The sequence below is a fragment of the Heloderma suspectum genome, chromosome 9 (genome assembly GCF_057233095.1).
Source record: "Heloderma suspectum isolate Gila_16-S chromosome 9, 16-S_ref, whole genome shotgun sequence".
Classification (NCBI taxonomy): Eukaryota; Metazoa; Chordata; class Lepidosauria; order Squamata; family Helodermatidae; genus Heloderma; species Heloderma suspectum.
Genome location: NC_139466.1, coordinates 35507546 through 35526315, shown reverse-complemented (window position 1 = coordinate 35526315; position 18770 = coordinate 35507546). Strand labels below are relative to the sequence as shown.

The 18770-nt window shown below is 44.0% G+C and overlaps 1 protein-coding gene across 9 annotated transcripts in view; it reads left to right on the top strand.

Annotated features, from left to right (window-relative positions):
- Window positions 1-18770, top strand: part of GAB3 (GRB2 associated binding protein 3) — a 137777-nt gene that overhangs the window by 29361 nt on the left and 89646 nt on the right. For 4 of the 9 annotated variants that reach the window (XM_084814095.1, XM_084814094.1, XM_084814093.1 and 1 more), the window contains one exon: window positions 1-18770. This exon is cut by the window's left edge; it is cut by the window's right edge and continues 1048 nt beyond it. The exons of 3 other annotated variants lie outside the window; for them this stretch is intronic. In XM_084814095.1, the coding sequence (XP_084670221.1) occupies window positions 12-2849 (2838 nt within the window). In that variant the 5' untranslated portion in view covers window positions 1-11 and the 3' untranslated portion in view covers window positions 2850-18770. 2 more of the 9 variants (XM_084814101.1, XM_084814096.1) reach the window with 1 other exon arrangement.

Here is an 18770-nt window from a genome sequence, read left to right as displayed (position 1 = left end):
AGCCATAAGCTATGCCGTGCAGGGCCACCCAAGACGGACAGGTCATGGCAGAGAGTTCTGACAAAATGTGGTCCACTGGAGAAGGAAATGGCAACCCACTCCAGTATTCTTGCCAAGAAAACCCCATGGGACGTATCACAAGGCTAAAAGATATGACGCCGGAAGATGAGCCCCTCAGGTCGGAAGGTGTCCAATATGCTACTGGGGAAGAGCAGAGGGTATTTCCAAGTAGCGCCAGAAAGAGTGAAGCGGCTGGGCCAAAGCCGAAAGGACACTCAGCTGTGGATGTGTCTGGTGGTGAAAAGAAAATCCGATGCTGTAAAGAACAATATTGTTTAAGAACCTGGAACGTCAGATCAATGAATCAAGGTAAGCTGGAGGTGGTCAAACATGAGATGGCAAGATTGAACATCAACATCTTGGGAATCAGCGAACTCAAATGGACAGGCATGGGCGAATTTAATTCAGGTGACCATCATATCTACTACTGTGGGCAAGAATCCCTTAGAAGAAATGGAGTAGCACTCATAGTCAACAAAAGGGTGGGAAAAGCAGTACTGGGGTACAATCTCAAAAACGATAGAATGATCTCAGTACGAATCCAAGGCAAACCATTCAACATCACAGTAATTCAGGTCTATGCCCCAACCACTGATGCCGAAGAAGCTGAGGTTGATCGGTTCTATGAAGACCTACAACATCTTCTAGAACTAACACCAAAAAAAGATGTCCTCTTCATCATAGGGGATTGGAATGCTAAAGAAGGAAGTCAAGAAATCACCGGGATAACAGGCAGACATGGCCTTGGTGTACAAAATGAAGCAGGACAAAAGCTAATAGAGTTTTGCCAAGAGAACACGCTGATCATAGCAAACCCTCTTTTCCAACAGCACAAGAGACTACTCTACACATGGACATCACCAGATGGTCAATATCGAAATCAGAATGATTATATCCTTTGCAGCCAAAGATGGAGAAGCTGTATACAGTCAGTAAAAACAAGACCTGGAGCTGACTGTGGCTCAGATCATGAGCTTCTTGTTGCAAAATTTCAGCTGAAATTGAAGAACGTAGGGAAAACCACTAAACCATTCAGGTATGACCTAAATCATATCCCTGATGAATATACAGTGGAGGTGAGGAATAGATTTCAGGGATTAGACCTGATAGACAGAGTGCCTGAGGAACTATGGACGGAGGTCCGTAACATTGTTCAGGAGGCAGCAACTCAATCCATCCCAAAGAAAAAGAAATGCAAGAAAGCCAAGTGGCTGTCTGATGAGGCTTTACAAGTAGCTGAAGAAAGAAGGGAAGCGAAAAGCAAGGGAGAAAGGGGAAGATATATCCAACTGAATGCAGAGTTCCAGAGAATAGCAAGGAGAGAAAAGAAGGCCTTCTTAAATGAACAATGCAAAGAAATCAAGGAAAACAACAGAATGGGAAAGACTAGAGATCTCTTCAAGAAAATCGGAGATCTCAAGGGAACGTTTTGTGCAAAGACGGGCATGATCAAGGACAAAGAAGGCAGGGACCTAACAGAAGCAGATGAGATTAAGAAGAGGTGGCAAGAATACACAGAAGAACTATACAGGAAAGATCTGAATGTCCCTGATAGCCATGATAGTGTGGTCAGTGAACTTGAGCCGGACATCCTCGAGAGTGAAGTCAAGTGGGCCTTAGGAAGCATTAGTAACAACAAAGCTAGCGGAGATGACAGTATTCCAGCTGAGCTATTTAAAATCCTAAAAGATGATGCTGTTAAAGTGCTGCATTCAATATGCCAACAAATCTGGAACACTCAACAGTGGCCACAAGACTGGAAAAGGTCAGTTTACATTCCAATTCCAAAGAAGCGCAACGCCAAAGAGTGTTCAAACTACCGCACAATTGCGCTCATTTCACATGCCAGCAAGGTGATGCTCAAAATCCTACAAGCTAGGCTTCAGCAGTATGCGAACCGAGAACTACCGGAAGTACAAGGTGGGTTTCGAAGAGGCAGAGGAACTAGAGATCAAATCGCCAACGTTCGCTGGATCATGGAGAAAGCAAGAGAATTCCAGAAAAACGTCTATTTCTGCTTCATTGACTACGCTAAAGCCTTTGATTGTGTGGATCACAACAAACTCTGGCAAATTCTGAAAGTGATGGGAGTACCAGACCACCTTATCTGTCTCCTGAGAAACCTGTACGAGGGTCAAGAAGCAACAGTAAGAACCAGACATGGAACAACTGAGTGGTTCAAAATTGGGAAAGGAGTACGACAAGGCTGCATATTGTCACCCTGCTTATTTAACTTATATGCAGAGTACATCATGAGAAACGCCGGGTTGGATGAATCAGAGGTCGGAATTAAGATTGCCGGGAGAATTATCAACAACCTCCGATATGCAGACGATACCACCCTAATGGCAGAAAGTGAAGAGGATCTAAAGAGCCTCTTGTTGAGGGTGAAAGAGGAGAGTGCAAAAGCTGGTTTGAAACTCAACATTAAAAAAACTAAGATCATGGCATCTGGCCCCATCACTTCCTGGCATATGGAAGGGGAAGAAATGGAAGCAGTGACAGATTTTACTTTCTTGGGCTCCAAGATCACCGCAGACGGTGACTGTAGCCATGAAATTAAAAGACGCTTGCTCCTTGGGAGGAAAGCTATGGCAAACCTAGGCAGCATAGTCAGAAGCAGAGATATCACCTTGCCGACAAAGGTCCGTCTAATCAAAGCTATGGTTTTCCCAGGAGTAATGTATGGCTGTGAAAGCTGGACTATAAGGAAGGCTGAGCGCCGAAGAATTGATGCTTTCGAACTGTGGTGCTGGAGAAGACGAGTCCCCTGGACTGCATGGAGGTGAAATCAGTCCATCCTTAAGGAAATCAACCCTGAGTGCTCATTGGAAGGACAGATACTGAAGCTGAAGCTCAAATATTTTGGCTACCTAATGCGAAGAGAAAACTCTCTGGAAAAGACCCTGATGCTGGGAAAGACTGAAGGCAAAAGGAGAAGAGGACGACAGAGGATGAGATGGCTAGATAGCATCACCGATGCAATGAATATGAACTTGAGCACACTCCGGGAGAGAGCGGAGGACAGGAAGGCCTGGCGTGCTATGGTCCATGGGGTCACGAAGAGTCGGACACGACTGAACGACTGAAAAACAACAAATCTTGAATTTCAACCACAGGCATAGCTTCTCAGCTTGTTTCCTTTAAAGGCTGTGGTTCCACACAAGTATTGTTGTTGTGTTATGGGTGTTTCTGTTTTCTGTTTTTATTTCTAACAGGGTGCTGCCAAGGTGCACACTTGTTACTCGATTTACAGAAAGAAAAAAGGCAAAGGGGGGACAGACGACCCAAAACAACAACAAAAACCCCACACCACCACCACAAGAAAGTATTACGAAAAAAATAGTAGGGGGACTTGAGTGTTCATATCTAAATTTATACCAAGTGTGGGATGCCATGGTTTTTTTAAAAACCAAAATGTCATTTTACTGGGCATATTTTTTTTTATTTTTTCATATTTAAAATATCCCAAAACAAAGATCCCTGGATGGAAATGCCAATAACAGAAATAACCATTCACATGCAAAGTCTTGTCCCTGTTCAGACAAGCCTCAAACGTTTGCAGTTCTATTTTCCTGTTTGTTCCAAATCCTTTATTTCTAAACTGTACAGAAGCAGCTGGTAATGTACAATGCTTTGTGTTTGGGTTGTTGAAAGAAATAAGTGATGATGTCATTTTTCTAAATACATTTTTTTTAAAGTCCACTTTCTGCTTACAGCAACAAGCATTGTGTCTGAAAGAGAATGCTTTTGAGTTTCTGTCACAGCATAATCCAGTTCTGTGTGGATATGGAGACAGAAACATGGTGCAGAGGTGGTATAGAATAAATCTGAATGAGACGGCGCTTTCTAGAGTAATTATTTGAAGCTATGACTTTTTGAAGCAGGAGTTTGACAAAACAACTTTTTTTTAAAAGCATTATTTTATCAACTGTTGCAGCAAGAACACTTCCATGGAAGTCCAGGTTAACGGTTCCATGAAACACTTGCTGTCATGCCTGAACCCTAGAGTCAACCAGCCCACATCATGGCTGGGATTTCTTTGAACAGAGTTCTAGTCTCCTGACATCCAGCCAAAGTAGAATTGCTATTTACCCCACTAGTAGGACTCCAGCACCTTTAATCATTACATGGCAGACAGAAATTCAAGAGGGAAAGTTCCTTCCAAGATGTAGAGGTGCAGGAGAGTGGTGTGCCTGTTGAACATCTGCCTACCACAGGAGCTCTACCAGATAAAACAGCAGCAACTCTAAGGAGAGGTTGGGGAATTATACTTTTTTTTTGTATTATACAATCTCATGACAAGCTTACAAAATTAAAACAAAACAAGATAAATAGACACCAAAATATAGTACAATTAACTTCAGAAGAACGGGATTCTCAGCAGGAAGCTGTTAGACACTGGAATTTCTTCACAGACCTTGATACATCTTAAAAAAAAACATCCAGATTACTGAGATTCCATTTGATTCCAGATACTTATCGTCTGTAAATACGAAGGAATGAGGGTTTGTTTTGACTGTTTACATTTGCTCTAGTTCTTCTTTTGTTGCTGGGCATGGAAACATGGTTTGGAAAATGACATGAGGAATTTTACCATGACGTTGAATAAGTCTCCTGGGAAGAATACTTGTGTGACTAAGCGGTAATAAACCAACATTTAGTTTCTTTATTTCTGTATCATGTTGGATGCCGTAGGCTCAAAGCAGTTGACTATATGTGTAAGCATTTGGGGTTTACAGCAACCTTCCACAACCTGGTGCCTTCCAGATGTTGGACTTTCATCATCTCCCATCAGCACCAGCTGGCTTGGCCAATGGTCAGGAATGCCAGAGGTGGAAGTCCCAAACATTTGGAGGGCATCATATTGAGGAAGGTAGGTATACGCTCATTGACCAGATACTGAAAGTCATCACAGTATTTCCACAACAGATGGAAAATGTAAATTTGGTACACCCATAGTCCAAAATGCCCTGATTACCACCAGAGTCTGAAAATGGGACATTTTCCAGAAGAAACTAAGGCAAAGCCATCCATGTGATGGAATAGAAGAGGATGTGGAGGTTGGTCTTTACACACGTAAAACACCCTCAGGCTCAGGGAGGGGCAGGGAGGGAGAGATAGCAAAACTGGCTCCAGATTTGATGGTAGCCCTTGGCAAAGCGCCTTCTAGTGGGCTCTCGTGGACCCTCGGTGTGCTTGTCTAGTGGTGAGTGGTGGCAGCTGTGGGCAGCTGCAGTCAAGGCCTCCATCAAGGGTAGGCAGGGCTGGGCACTTGCTGAGGGCCCACATCCCAGCAGGGGCTCACTGATAAGAACGCCCTGAAGCTCCTCCTCATCACTGTTGCAACCTGCTTATTCACTTTCCTTTTGCTGGTGAGAAGGAGGAGCAGCCTACTTTCTCCCTGGCTCTCTGCCCGCCAAGCAAAGGAGTTGTAGCAATGATGAGGAAGAGGATGAGGAGCAAGATCAGGTGGTGACAATGGTGGTGAGAAGGCAGACTCACTGAGGGAGGGAGCCCACTGAGGGTATCTCGCCCAAGGGCCCTCAAAAACCTGGAGCTGGCACTGGCTGCGGTGCTCTAACGAGCACGGGGCAACTCTTAATTTCCCACAATGCCTCAGTTCAACACTACATCAGGGGCTTTGTGGGCCATTTCAGCGGTGCCTCCCAGACCTGGCTGCCCGGTGCTGTGGTCCTAGCAGCTGCCTGTGAGTGCCTCGTGTTGAGGCCAGGCCTGAAGGATTGTGGCCAAGAATGTACGGTGACAGAGCGGGAACTCTGTACAGTGTGGCCATCTGCATGGTAAACTACTTTGTACATAATGGTTGCCTCACTGATGCTCTTTTGGTTGGACTTTCAGGTGGCATTGGCAATGTGTAAACTGGCCCTCTTCCATTCTGGTTCCTTCGTGCCGTGCCAGCCAGGAAAACCTTGCACCCATTGCAGAATCTTGGCTCCGATTTGGTCAGCAGTGAATGGGACAGAGGGAAAGATATGCCTGGCTACAGAATTTAAGGGTTGTGTGCTAGACCAAAAACAATAGCCTCAGCATATTCCATGTCTCGATGGTGGTAGCGCCATTCTTGTACCTGATATTACTGTGGGTTTTCTCTTTCTTCATGTTGTTCACACAACGAAAGATACAGGATTTTGTTTTTTTGTTTTGTTTTTAGGAAAACAGCTATTTCAAGCCTGTTATTTCCTTGACCCGGAGAGCAGCCATGCCGTTGTTTGTTGATGTAATTTCTATAGTTACGCTGGCAGTAATATACTGCCGTTCATATTTGGGGCCCTTCAATTCCAGAAATAGCTAGATAGAGCAAAGTGTTAATAGCTGGTGGCTCTAGACATGAGTCATAAACATGGTGGCTGTGATAGCAGTGGAAAAAAGGCATTGACAAGGCTTCACAATGTACATCTTTGACCTTTAAACTTTCATTGCCGAATGTTGTTTTTAGGTACTGGAAGTTTTCTGGAGGAGGTGGGACCTGTGGATGGTTCGAGGTATAAGCCAAGGTGGGAGGGAGAAAGCAAGAATCTACTAGGGGTTGATATGACACCAGGCCTCAGGCCTGCTCCGAAAAAAAAATGCTCTTCTGCTTTCTGCTGATACTTATCTCTTAAGCCACTTTACATTTTAACCTGTCTAAAAATGCTAACTCTGTGGCTAGTTCCGTAGAAAAGTCAATTCCACCACAGATAAAATACCTGTGGAGAAATCCTCACAGCCATCTTCTGACCGTGGGAGACATATGGGATTGATTTTAATACTATAACAACAGTGTAATACTGAGAAGCTATGGGGGTCAGTCTGTGTACCTGTGATTAGCATGACCACAATTTGAGATTAGTTTAGAATCCTTCTTTAGCACAGAATGATCATCTAGTGTTCTGGACAATCCAGGCTTATGGTGAACGAGCTGCGTGTTTGCTCTTAGTTGACCCCTCTGGCTAGAGTGACCAGCTACTTAACAGGAATAATTTGTTTAGCAATGGGATCTCCAGTCTAGTGCACAAAAGAGCATGCGACTATTCCCTTCCCCTCCTGATTTTTATTTTGTTAAGTTTTTTTAAAAAAATTAGAAACACTGTTTTTAACTGGGAGGTTGGCATGCTGCAAAGCAAAGTGCTGTCCTCCAGCACCATCTTTATTTGGGTTCAAAAGAGTGGTTCTGCATTTTGGAGCTTAGACCCAGTCTTTGCCTTGTTCTTAGGTTCTTTGGCAGCTTAATTTTCTTTTAGTCTCACCAGTTTGCCTTCTGTGAAATGAGGGTTTTTTTGTGATTGGCCATGTCCACCATGGTAACCATATTATGAAAGCAGCCATTTTGTGAAAGCACCCACAGCATTCTCTCAAAATTGTAAATGTGCCCACTGTTCCAAAAAGGTTGGGGATCCCTGGTTTAGCATGTTGGCTGAACCAGGGATTTTGGTTTCTCTCTCCTTTTAGAAGTCAGGATTGCAGATCAGGGTTTGTTCTTACAAACTCTGTTTTGTTGGGGAGTGGCAAGTCAGCACCTTCAATTTGGACAACATGCTAAACAAATCATGCCTGGTTTGTTTGGCCAGTTGTGCTAGCAGAGGAGCAAAGCAGGAGCAACCAGATGTTCATGGTAACCATTCCATGCAAAAGAGGACATCAAACCAAATTAAACATTTTTTCTAGTTGCCTTAAGCTACTTTAACTGGACAACAGCTATCATTTTGCCTCACCGGCTTGTTTGGAAGGCAGGCCGGCCTCAGACAGAGAAAAAAATGTTGTGTGGGAGGAAACTTTGAAGCTTTCAACCAGCAAGCAAGTTGTAGCTCAAAAATCAAGATCTGAAAGATGCCTCCAGACCAAAAAAGATGAGGGCTACTGTAATGTTGATGGTAGATTTGCTTAAATTTTGATGGAATTTTTGAAATCAGTTGTTAGACATGTGTTAGAAATGTTGATCTTCTATTTTGTTTCAAATTATTGTCATGGACTAGATTTAGGTTGAGTATTTTTAGTTAATTTGGATTCTTTGTTTGACTGATTGATTGTTCAGGTTTGGTGTTAGTTGATTGTTCAGTCGCTAAGCCTGGGGACTCCAACGTGCTGCTTGTAAGGACCAATGTGCCCACAGACAAATGCCTTGGCGTCCGCCCAGCTCCCTGGCCCTCCTGATTTTTATTTTATTTCTTGAGATTTGTAAAACTTTTTTTTTTTTTTAACTGAGAAGGTAGCATGCTGGAATGTGAAGGGACCCTCCACCACCACCTTTATTTCAGTTCAGAAGAGTAGTTTTATGATTTGGAGCTCAGACCCCATCTGCCTTGAACTTCAGTTCTTGGGCATCTTACTTTTCTTTTAGTTCCACCATTTTTTCTTCTGGGACATGAGAGTTTTGTGACCAGCCATGCCCACCATGGCAGCCATTTTGTGAATGGGCAAGCCTCCCCCCTCCCCCATGGCAACCATTTTATGAGAGCACCCACAACACTCTCTCAAAAGGTTGGGGACCCCTGCTCTGAGTGTAATGCTGAATTTATTCATAGGAGCTGTTCTGATGGGCCTGTCGAAATCTTGATCCTGTGCTTTTTTCAACTTTTATGAAATGTCCGGTCTGTATTGTTAACTAATTGTTTTTGAAATGTTGCTCTATTTTTTTTTCTTACTTTTTTTTACTGTTGGGTATCATTTATCACGGAAAGGCAGCATGCAGATAAATTGGTGATGATTATGTGTGATGACGGCGACGGCTTTGTGTTTGGATTTTGGAGGTCATGTTGAAGGCTGGCGGGCAAAGAACAGACTATCGTGGTAAAACAAGTGCTGTTGTGTGGTGTGGAGACACTTCAATGCATGCTGAGTGTCCGCCATCTTGATTGGAGCATTAGTTACTGACCAGCATGGCCAGGTGGGAAATGTTTATGGTTCTTTTTAAAATATTTTGAGAGTATAAAAAGCAGTGTATAATATAAGTCTTCTCAGCTTGAGCTAAAGATGATTAACTGCAAAACTGACCATTCATAGGTGATAGTCTAGAGTAAATATGGATTTGGAGTACTTTAATCCAAATGGAGTATGTTTATTGTCTTTGTATTTAAATTATAGGAATTATTTCTACAGTTGCACTGGTACATTTACGTCAACATATGCAAACTTAGGCAAAACTGTCTCCTTCTTCCACTTGGTTGGGGGCAGGGGGGTTGATAATGCCTTTCCTCTTTCTTGGCTATGGGTCTGTGGCTACTGTTATTCCATTAGGCTGGAATAATTTTTCACTTAAGCTTACTTGCATTTAACGCAGGCAGTTTTAGTTAGTTCATTACTGTCTCTGCCTTTCTTTCTGAATAAACTTTCCACTGAAATGTGGGGGAGGGGATACCAAATATAAGCAAGTCACTTTGAGCTGAATCATTCAGGCCTTAATCCTTTTAGTAGTATCAGTATAAACACTCCTGGTACAAGAGACCTACAACACAGGACTGGGCTAGTTGGTTACCACATTTACAGTGATGATGATGTACACTTTTAATTATTTTAACGGAATGCCCCCTGTATGCAGAGCTCAGGAAGCAATATCTTGAGCCCTTAGCAGTTGGGTCCAGTAACAGATTTTCTCTAAGTATAACCTTATTATTACTGGCTGGTAGAGATTACTGTACGTTTTATCGGACCGCCAAATTTGTCCAACTGGCTTGGGAGAAATGAACATTATTGACTGGTACAGAAGAGTAAGCCTGTTAATATATATTAATAGGTTAATAAATATTGTCTAGACTTTGTAAATGTTTCAATTAGCTTTGTCATGATCACTCTCCTTAATATTGCTTTTTATGGTGTCACTTTCTGTTCAAGAGGGGTATTTTATTATGTTTCTGTATGCGTATGGCCTGATCGGTTAACAAACAATAAACTGAACTGAACAAGTACAGTTGCCAATCGGTTTACTATTATACACAATTGGTCAGAATTTCCAAGTAACTATATCAAAATTACACTTCCTGAATGAACAATTTCTGAAAAAGGCAAAATGGCCTTCTTTATTAATTGGTTGAAGGTGAGGTAATCCCTCATTTTTGCAGCTCACCCTTCCAAGAATGTGTAAATACTCTCCAGACCAGTCACCAAACAACCCACTCTTCCACAGATTGTGTATAGTTGTCAACCAATTGGCACAACTGTTCTTCTAATTATTATTATTATTATTATTATTATTATTATTAATTTGGTAACCAACTGGCCCGGTGCTGTGTTGCAGGTTTCTTACATCAAGGGTGTTTATATTGATACTGCTGTTTAGGCACCTTGTCCTTTTTGTTTTGCGTAATCTTTTTAGGGCACAGTCCTATGAATGTTTAGACAGAAAAAAGGTCTACCTGGCTGGCTGGGGCATGCTGGGAATAGTAGGCCTTTTTTCTGTCTAAACATGCATAGGATTGTGTCTTTAGGGTGCAATCCTATGCCAGTTTAGACAGAAAGGAGTCCCACTACTCCCAGTATTCCCCAGCCAGCATGGCATAGGATTGCTCCCTTAGTTTATTTCTCTCATCCCCCCCACACCACCACAGGGCCATCGAACACCATCTACCTTGTGGGAAAGAGCATCTAATACTAGCTCCTGTTTCTGTTTCAAATGTGTAGGTCTCGGTGTATCCATTGTCGGTCTATAAATGTTGTGGGGACATAGGAACATAGGAAACTTCCTTATACCGAGTGAGACCATTGGTCCATCTAGCCCAGTATTGTCAGCACTGACTGGCAGCAGCGGCTCTCCAAGATTTCAGGCAGGAGTTTTTCCAGCCCTACCTGGAGTTGCTGGGGATTGAACCTGGCACCGTCTAAATGCAAAACTGAGCTGCGCCTCCTCCCTAGCCCACCCAGTGCTGGGTGTGGATGTCAGAAAGGCAGTTCAGATTGCCACTTGTGACCTGACCTGGCTTGGTGGCCCAGCCCAGATCAATGTCTGCATCCGTATGTCACGCTAAGCCAGAGGTGCACAACCTTTTTGGCTCCAGGGCTGCATGGAATACTGGCTTGGGGGCTGTACACATACATACGCCCACATGCTTGCACACGCTCATATCCCACAGTTCTGTGTGAGCATCTCTGGGAGAGGGAGTGGAGTGTATAGGAGGTGGGGAACTCTGCAGCGGTAGTGGGGGAAATAAGGAACCCTTGGGGAGCCCCAGTAAAGGCCTGTGGGGGCTGGAGGTTGTGTGCCCCTGGGGTGCCCCCCCCCCGAAGTTCTGGTCTACAATTCCCAGCACTCCTGATCATCAGCCATGCTGGCAGGAGTTGATGCCCCAAACATCTGGAGGGCACCAGGCTGGTGTAAACAATAGATGGACCAGCGGTCTGGCTCAGTATAAAGCAGCTTGCTTTGAATTAGTGAGTCATCAACGCTGTGAATTAATCACGATGTGATCAACGTTATGACCTTGAGGTTATGCACAAGAGTGTGCCTAAATACTTGGGTTAATGCTGAAAGAGAATTTATTTAGCCAAAATGGAGTAGCTTCAATCCAGATACGTAGGTGGGTATTTAGCTGCATAATTTGTGATGTTCTTTTTTTAACATCCTGAAACCTGCGCTGGCAAGCTCCGTTAAGTGCTAGTAAGTGCTTTAAAGGTTAATGATCCAAAAACTCTCTGGAGTCCTATTCTTTACTCAAAATACTTTTTTGTTTACTTTTTTTCTGTTGATTTAGTTACAGAAAACAGGCACTTGAGTTCATACTGCTTGTTTATATAGCCTGTTCTTCTCTTTCTTCTGTGGAGATGGCAGTTGCTAGTTGTGTTAGGGGGTTGTCGGTTCCTCTGACATCACAGAAGACCACAGGTACCAGGTGCTGTATTTTTCGGGGAGAAGATCCTCCTATACCTATGGATAGTGCTGAAACAGGACAGCTGTATTGATATAGTGGCGATGTGGTGGAATCACTGTGCACTGACTGTTTGGGTGTGGTGTGTCATCTTGTTGAGTGCTTTTGCGTGTTTCTGACACACGTCAGATTCAGGGTTAAAAAACACACAACCTGTTGGAAAATCTTTTGAACTGTGAGTTGACACAAAACAATGAGTCATAATTTTACCCTTAGTAAGATCTATCCCTTACTTAGGTCAGAATGGTTGGGTGACTGATCTTCATCATTAAACACATATTTCTGTGTTTGTCTGCCTCGTTTTGGGGGTTTCTGACACAGCACATAGTTAAACCATGGAATTCGCTACCACAGGGTGTAGTGATGGCCACCAATCTGGGTGGCTTTAAAAGGGGGCTGGACAAATTCCTGGAGGAAAAGGCCATCAGTGGCTACTAGTCCTGATGGCTATGTGCTGCCTCCTATGTACACCAGTTGCTGGGGGTGGGAGGGTACTGTTGCATGCATGCCTTGCTTGTGGGTTCCTGGTCAACAGCTGGTTGGCCACTGTATGAACAAAATGCTGGACAAGATGGACCCTTGGTCTGACCCAGCACGATTCTTCTTATGTTCTTAAGAGTGTGTTGGACTCCTAGAAGGCTTGAGTGGTCCTGGCTGTGCATTAGGTGTGCTGAGCTTCTTTCAGCCCAAGGGTTCTTGGGGGCCATATTCCAGTAGTGCGGGTGGGATGAAGGCAAAAGGTTCAGCGCCAAAATACCAAAAAAGACGCGTAGTTTTGCTTAAAGCTCTTCCTGCCAGTAACTAAGGCTTAGGAGAGGCATTTCAACCTTTTAGAAGGGCGGGGGGGGGGGGACTGTGCAAAAGCTGGGAGCCACCAAACAGCCAGTGGCCAAGGGGAAGAGGGCCTGGCTGTATAGAGTGCTGGATAATAGGAACAACTCCGCATGCTTCCAGACACTAGGGGGCGATAGTTCATCCCTCTTGTTCATCCCTCTTTGTGTCCTGGAATTTGATGAGTTCCTTTCTCCTGCTCCCTCCCCTCCTTCTTCCTTCTTCTTCTTGCCTCTGCAACAAGTGCCATGCGGCCTCTCCTTGAAGGAAGCAAGTAACCAGATCTCATGCCTTCACTCACTTACACTCATGCACGTGCCTTTAGGGGGTGCTTGTAGTTAAACAGTATTAGATAGCCTTCTCTGACCACGTGTATAAAAGCACTAGTAAAGTACGTTGATCTGAACTTCTTTTAAACTGGCTCTAGCCTGCATTTATTGCCTCAGTACTAAATGTTGTGTCGCTGTGCTTTGTTTGTGTAAAGCAACCGAGAGATGGGAGAATATCTCACCGATCTTGGAACAGTGTCATTGGTTGCTGGTCAGTTTGCGAACAACAATTCAAAGTGTTTGTGCTTATCCATAAATCCCTGAATGGCTTAGGCCCAGGGTAGGGTGGCCTGTTATGCATCGCCAAAAAATAAAGATGAAAGAGGACACCGGTTTGCATAAGGATTTCATATGCTGACATACTTCTATATGCAAATGTAACTACCAGGAAGAGGGCCTTTTCTGCTGTGGCACCCTGGCTGTGGAATGAGGTCCCTAGAGAGGTTCACCTGGCACCTACGCTGTACTCCTTTCAGCGCCTGGTGAAGACCTTTTTATTTTCCCAACATTTTAGCTGGAAAATGCATTCTAGTTATTTAGCTCTCCTGTTTTAAATCTGTATTTTAAATCTCTGCATTGCTGCTAGGTTCTACTCTGGTTGTTCTTTTATATTGTAGTTTTAAGCTTTCATATTTGATATTGTTTTATGTTGTACTTTATGCTTTTATTTTTCATGAACCACCGAGAAAGCTTCAGCTGTTGGGCGGTATAGAAATGAATGAATGAATGAATAAATAAACGTGGACATAATTACTATCAGTTTAAAATAGAAATGTAGTACATCTCACCACAGTGACCTGTCTGCCTGCTCATTCTGCTGTCCAGGTGATCACAGTTAATGGGAACTTCCAAGGCTCCTGCTCTCCCTGAATAGAAGACCCAGTGTGGTATAGTGGCGACAGTGTTGGACTGGAAGGTGGGAGATCCGGGTTCTAGTCCCCACTTGGCCATGAAGCTCACTGGGTGACTTTGGGCCAGTCACTGACTCTCAGCCCAGCCTACTTCACAGAGTTGTTGTTGTGAGGATAAAATGGAGAGGAGGAGGAAGATCATTTACACTCATTCGGGCCCCTTGGAGGAAAAGATGGGAAATCATCATTATCCAGATGGATACCCAGGAAATTGGCCTGAGAGCCAATGTGGTGTAGTGGCTAGAGTGAGACTGAGAGCTGGGAGAGCCGGGTTCTAGTCCTCATCCAGCCATGAAGTTCATTGGGTGATTTTGGGCCAGTCACAGACTCTCAGCCCAACCTACCTCAGAGTTGTTGTTGTGAGGATAAAATGGAGGAGAAGGAGGATTATGTATGCCTTAAGGAGGAAAAAAGGCGGGATATAAATGTAATAAATAAATAAATATGATTTTTTTAAAAAAACAAAATTTTAAACTGGACTTGACCCTTCTCGAAGCACCCATGCCTTCAGAGGTAAAGCAGATGGCTACCAGGAGAGGGACTTTTCAGTGGTGTTGCCCCACCGGTGGAATTTCCTCTCCATGGAGGCTCGCCTTGCACCTGTCTGATGTCCTTCTGGCACCAGTGAAGACTATTTCATTTTCCCAGGCCCCAGTTAAACTGTAACTGAGTTATGTGTTTTCCTTTTATGCAGCTGCTGTGTTCTTATGTGGTCTTATTACTCCCTGCTGTTATTAAGATTTTTTTTTTTTTAGTGATCATTTTTATTGTATTGTTCTCACTGGCTCAGTTCTTTTTATGTAAGACGCCTTGGGCATGGAAGGACGGAAGGTGGGGTAGAAATGCTTAGAATACATACATTAGAAACTATCTTCATAAAGGAACTGAAACAAAATGGAAGCATAGTTGCAGGTAAAGACAATCGAGTATGGTATGTATGAAGAAAGAATTTTGGTTATTCCACAGCAGCATCTGATGATATTCAAAGAAATGGGATATTCCCAGATGCCAGTACTTTGCTTCCTTTGTTGAGGCATTTACTTTAAAAAAATGATGCTTATCTATTTAGGAACTTAGAACTTGCTTCTGCTTTCCCTGCTCAAAAAATGCACAGCTAGTAAATTGATCATAAAGCCTACTTAGAGTAGACCTGTTGTAATGAATGGGACTTACGTTAGTCGTGACTAATGCAGACCCCAATCATTTCAGTGGGTCTACTCTAAGTAGGATTTACATTGCATTTTACTGATGGATTTACAAATTTACAGTTGTGTGCCTTTATTCCAACATTATATGTACTATGCACACCACTTGCTGGGGAACATGGGCAGGAGGTTGCTGTTGCACTCACATCCTGATTGTGGGCTTCCCACAGGAACCTTGGGGGTCTTTTCACAAGCGATTTACTCCGAGCTGGCTGCGCTTGGAGGTCGTTAGGCATAGGTACGTTGTGACCATCCAGCAGCCACACTGGAGTTTATCAGGGGAAAACCGGATTTCCTGAGACTGCCTAAAGTCCGGTTCCTTTCCTCAAGTCAGGTTCTCCCCAGTGTAGTTGCTGTGTGCCCCAACCCCCATGTTGACCTCGGGTACGCTAGCCCTGCCCAGGGGTGTGCCTTTCACTATGACCCCGGTCAAAAGGTGTTTCCTCCCATTGTGCTGAATGACGCTTGCCTTCTTAATGCCCACAGAACTTACAGAGAACCCCCTCAATTGACAAGGCACATCACGATCTGGAGGCTCCGATTCTCCTTTGGTTGGTTTATTGCTGTAGGAAGAAGTTTCGACCTTCCGTTATAGAGATCCTGTGGGTTCTCTATAATGGGGGCTGGTTTCCATCTTTGTGTTTACTGCTCTCTTTCCCACAACCATTAGTGTCTCCTCAGAAGTAACTCCTATTTTCCTGAATGAAGCTTACCCTCTTAATGCCCGCTGAATTTACAGAGATTCCCCCTCAACTGACATGGCACAGTTTAAAGCCCAAATTCCCTAAGTGCGGTAAGGCGCCATCCGGAGGCTCCAGGAAGAAACTTCGACCCTTCGTTATGGAGATCCTGTGGGTTAAAATGGGGGCTGGTTTCCGCCTTCGTGTTTACTGCGCTTTTTCCCAGCACAAGCATATGTGTGTCTACTCAGAAGTAACTCCCATTGTGCTCAATGAGGCTTGCTCCTGAAATGCAGGGGCATCTGGAGCTTCAGGGGAAAGGAGAAAGTGGGGGACAGCCGGGTGGGGGGGAGCCTTTCTTATTGGTTGAGTAGCCCCTGCCAGTCAGATGCCATTCACTCCAACCCCCACCCCCACCAGGAAGTATGTTCTGTGAAGCGATTCGATTTTTACTGCTCCAGAGAACCTGCTCATGGAGCCCTGCTTGCAGCAAAGCCGATTCCTTTTTAAAAATACGGTACCCCTCCATTAGCTTCTCCTTCCATTGCCATGGAAACAGGGCCCCAGTTGGCCACTGTGTGAACAGAAGGCTGGACTAGATGGACCCTTGATCTGATCCAGCAGGGCTCTTCTTAATGTTCTTATACGTGTGTAGTTTAGTTGTTGATTCTCTTGGTGGGGTTGATTGTCCGTTAGCCTCCAGGCATTGTATATTTGGATTTTATTCCTTGTAAGCTACATATGATTGTTAGATATATATTGACGTACATAAATGTTAGTGTCTAGGGGTTTAATTCTATCAATTGTGTGCTCTTTAGCACTACTTGGTTTTCTGGTCCACAGTGGAAATGAGACGTCCAGATTCACTAGTGTAAACTTTAAAAATGAAAAAATCATGTGCACACAGCAAACTCTTTCCAAGCATGGATCCTTGTGTAGCCAAAGTGGCAACAGCAGCCTTGGGAGAACCCCAAGATTTGCAGAAGTACACCCCCCCAAAAAAAAACACTTAGGAGAAGAAACCCTCCAAAAACTCCTCAGTGAGGACTGAGCATGATCAGTGGGCACAGAATGCTGACTGAGTGATGGAGGAAGGGGGGAAACCAGGGGAAAGGGGGTGGAATGGAGCATTCTGGAGAAGGGCATGGCTGCCTGCAGTCCAGAACAAAAGCCCATTTGCTTTAGATCCCACTCAAGTCAGTGGCCAAACCTGATTCAGTTTATTTGAACTCCATAAAGGTGCACTCAGAAAGGTGCACAGGTTGCATCAGTGGGAATATACTTGGAATAACTTCGTCAATAGGGTGTGATTGTGTGCATGTGAAAGGGAAGCGAGGGAGGAAAAGGAAACAAAATGTGCAACAGCCCTTCTGGCTCGTTCATAATGTGTCATTATAACTTACGCTTTAAAGATAACCTGCTCTGCTTGATTAGAGATGCAAATTACTGACATGGCTTACATTTAAACTATAGGATATAAAGGAAACATCTTTGCTTCTTATTATGACCTGTACTCCTCATGTTTGCTTTTCTTTTGTGCAGTTTGGTTTGTTAGTTCTTGCTTGTTCCTGATGTCATTCTTTCCTGTCAGAAATTTGCATTCGTTCCGGGAGGAAACTTGCTTCTTTCCACTGAGAATGCATCACTGCAGCTCTTTTTTAAAATTATTATCTAAAACTGGATTCTCACAATGGACCATTTCAGACAATCACATCTTGGCCTAATAAGCTGAGATACATACAGGCTGTTAGCCCAAATGCTCCAACCTTTTGCTGCCCCGTATTGCGCCACAATAAGCCAGGAAGTCTTCAGTTAACCATAATTTCCCACTTTGCCCAGACCATGAAACAGTGGTTATCATGTCTGGAACAAGTCAGGATCTTAAACGAACTTTAAACTGTGGTTTACGCTCCTAGCTAGTTTAGGATCTGCTAACCATAGTTTCCTGGGTCAGACAAAACAAAAAACTGTGGTTACTTGAATCAAGGGATGCTGGAGAAATCCGCCGCGGACTCAAATGAGGCCGGATTCCAAAGAATCCAACCTCCGGAGTCCACGGTGGACTGGCTGCACTTCCTCCCAGTCCAGATGAGTTCCTGTGGGGCAGCTCTCCAGCTTCCTAAAAAACACGATACGCTAATGGCAGCTGCCATTAGCTTATCACAAGAAAGTTACAGCCGTAAATGGTGTATTGTATGCCATTTGCGGCCGTAAAGCACTTACTTTTACCTAAATGTAAAATGTAGCTGTAACCAGCTGCAGTTTAGGTAAAAGTAAGTGTTTTATGGCTGCAAATGGCATAAAATACACCATTTACAGCTGTGATTTTCCCACAATAGGCTAATGGCAGCTGCCATTAGCTGTTGCATTTTTTAGAAAGCTGGAGAGCCACTCCACCAACTCCAGTGGACCTGGCAGGGCTCTGGAGGACTCTGCAGGGCCCCAAGCAGCCCGAATCGCCCCACAGCAGATGCCCCCAGATCAGACAGTGGAGGGGGTTCGTATATCTGTACTTGAATACAGATATACGAATACAGAATGGCTTATTGTGGCACTCCAAGAAACGAGGAGGGGAGGGGTTTGTGAAGGCTCAAGGCTTATTCAGTGGGTTGGTTCACATGTTAATGTTTCTGATTTGCAAATCATGGTTTGTGGGATCAGGTATGAGCCTTGTCCTTATGTGCTTACATTCCCCTGTAGCACTCAGAATCAGTTAGTTTCTTCACATTTCAGGCAAAGCATTGTTTGCCGTTACCTTTGAACAGGCAAACTATGGTTTGCCCTGGCCCTCCAAACCAAGACTGGAAGTTTATTTAATAAAAATAAACCTTTTGTGCATGAACCAGTAAGTAATGAATTGACTCTGTGTGTGTGAGGAGATCAGGGGAGTACACAT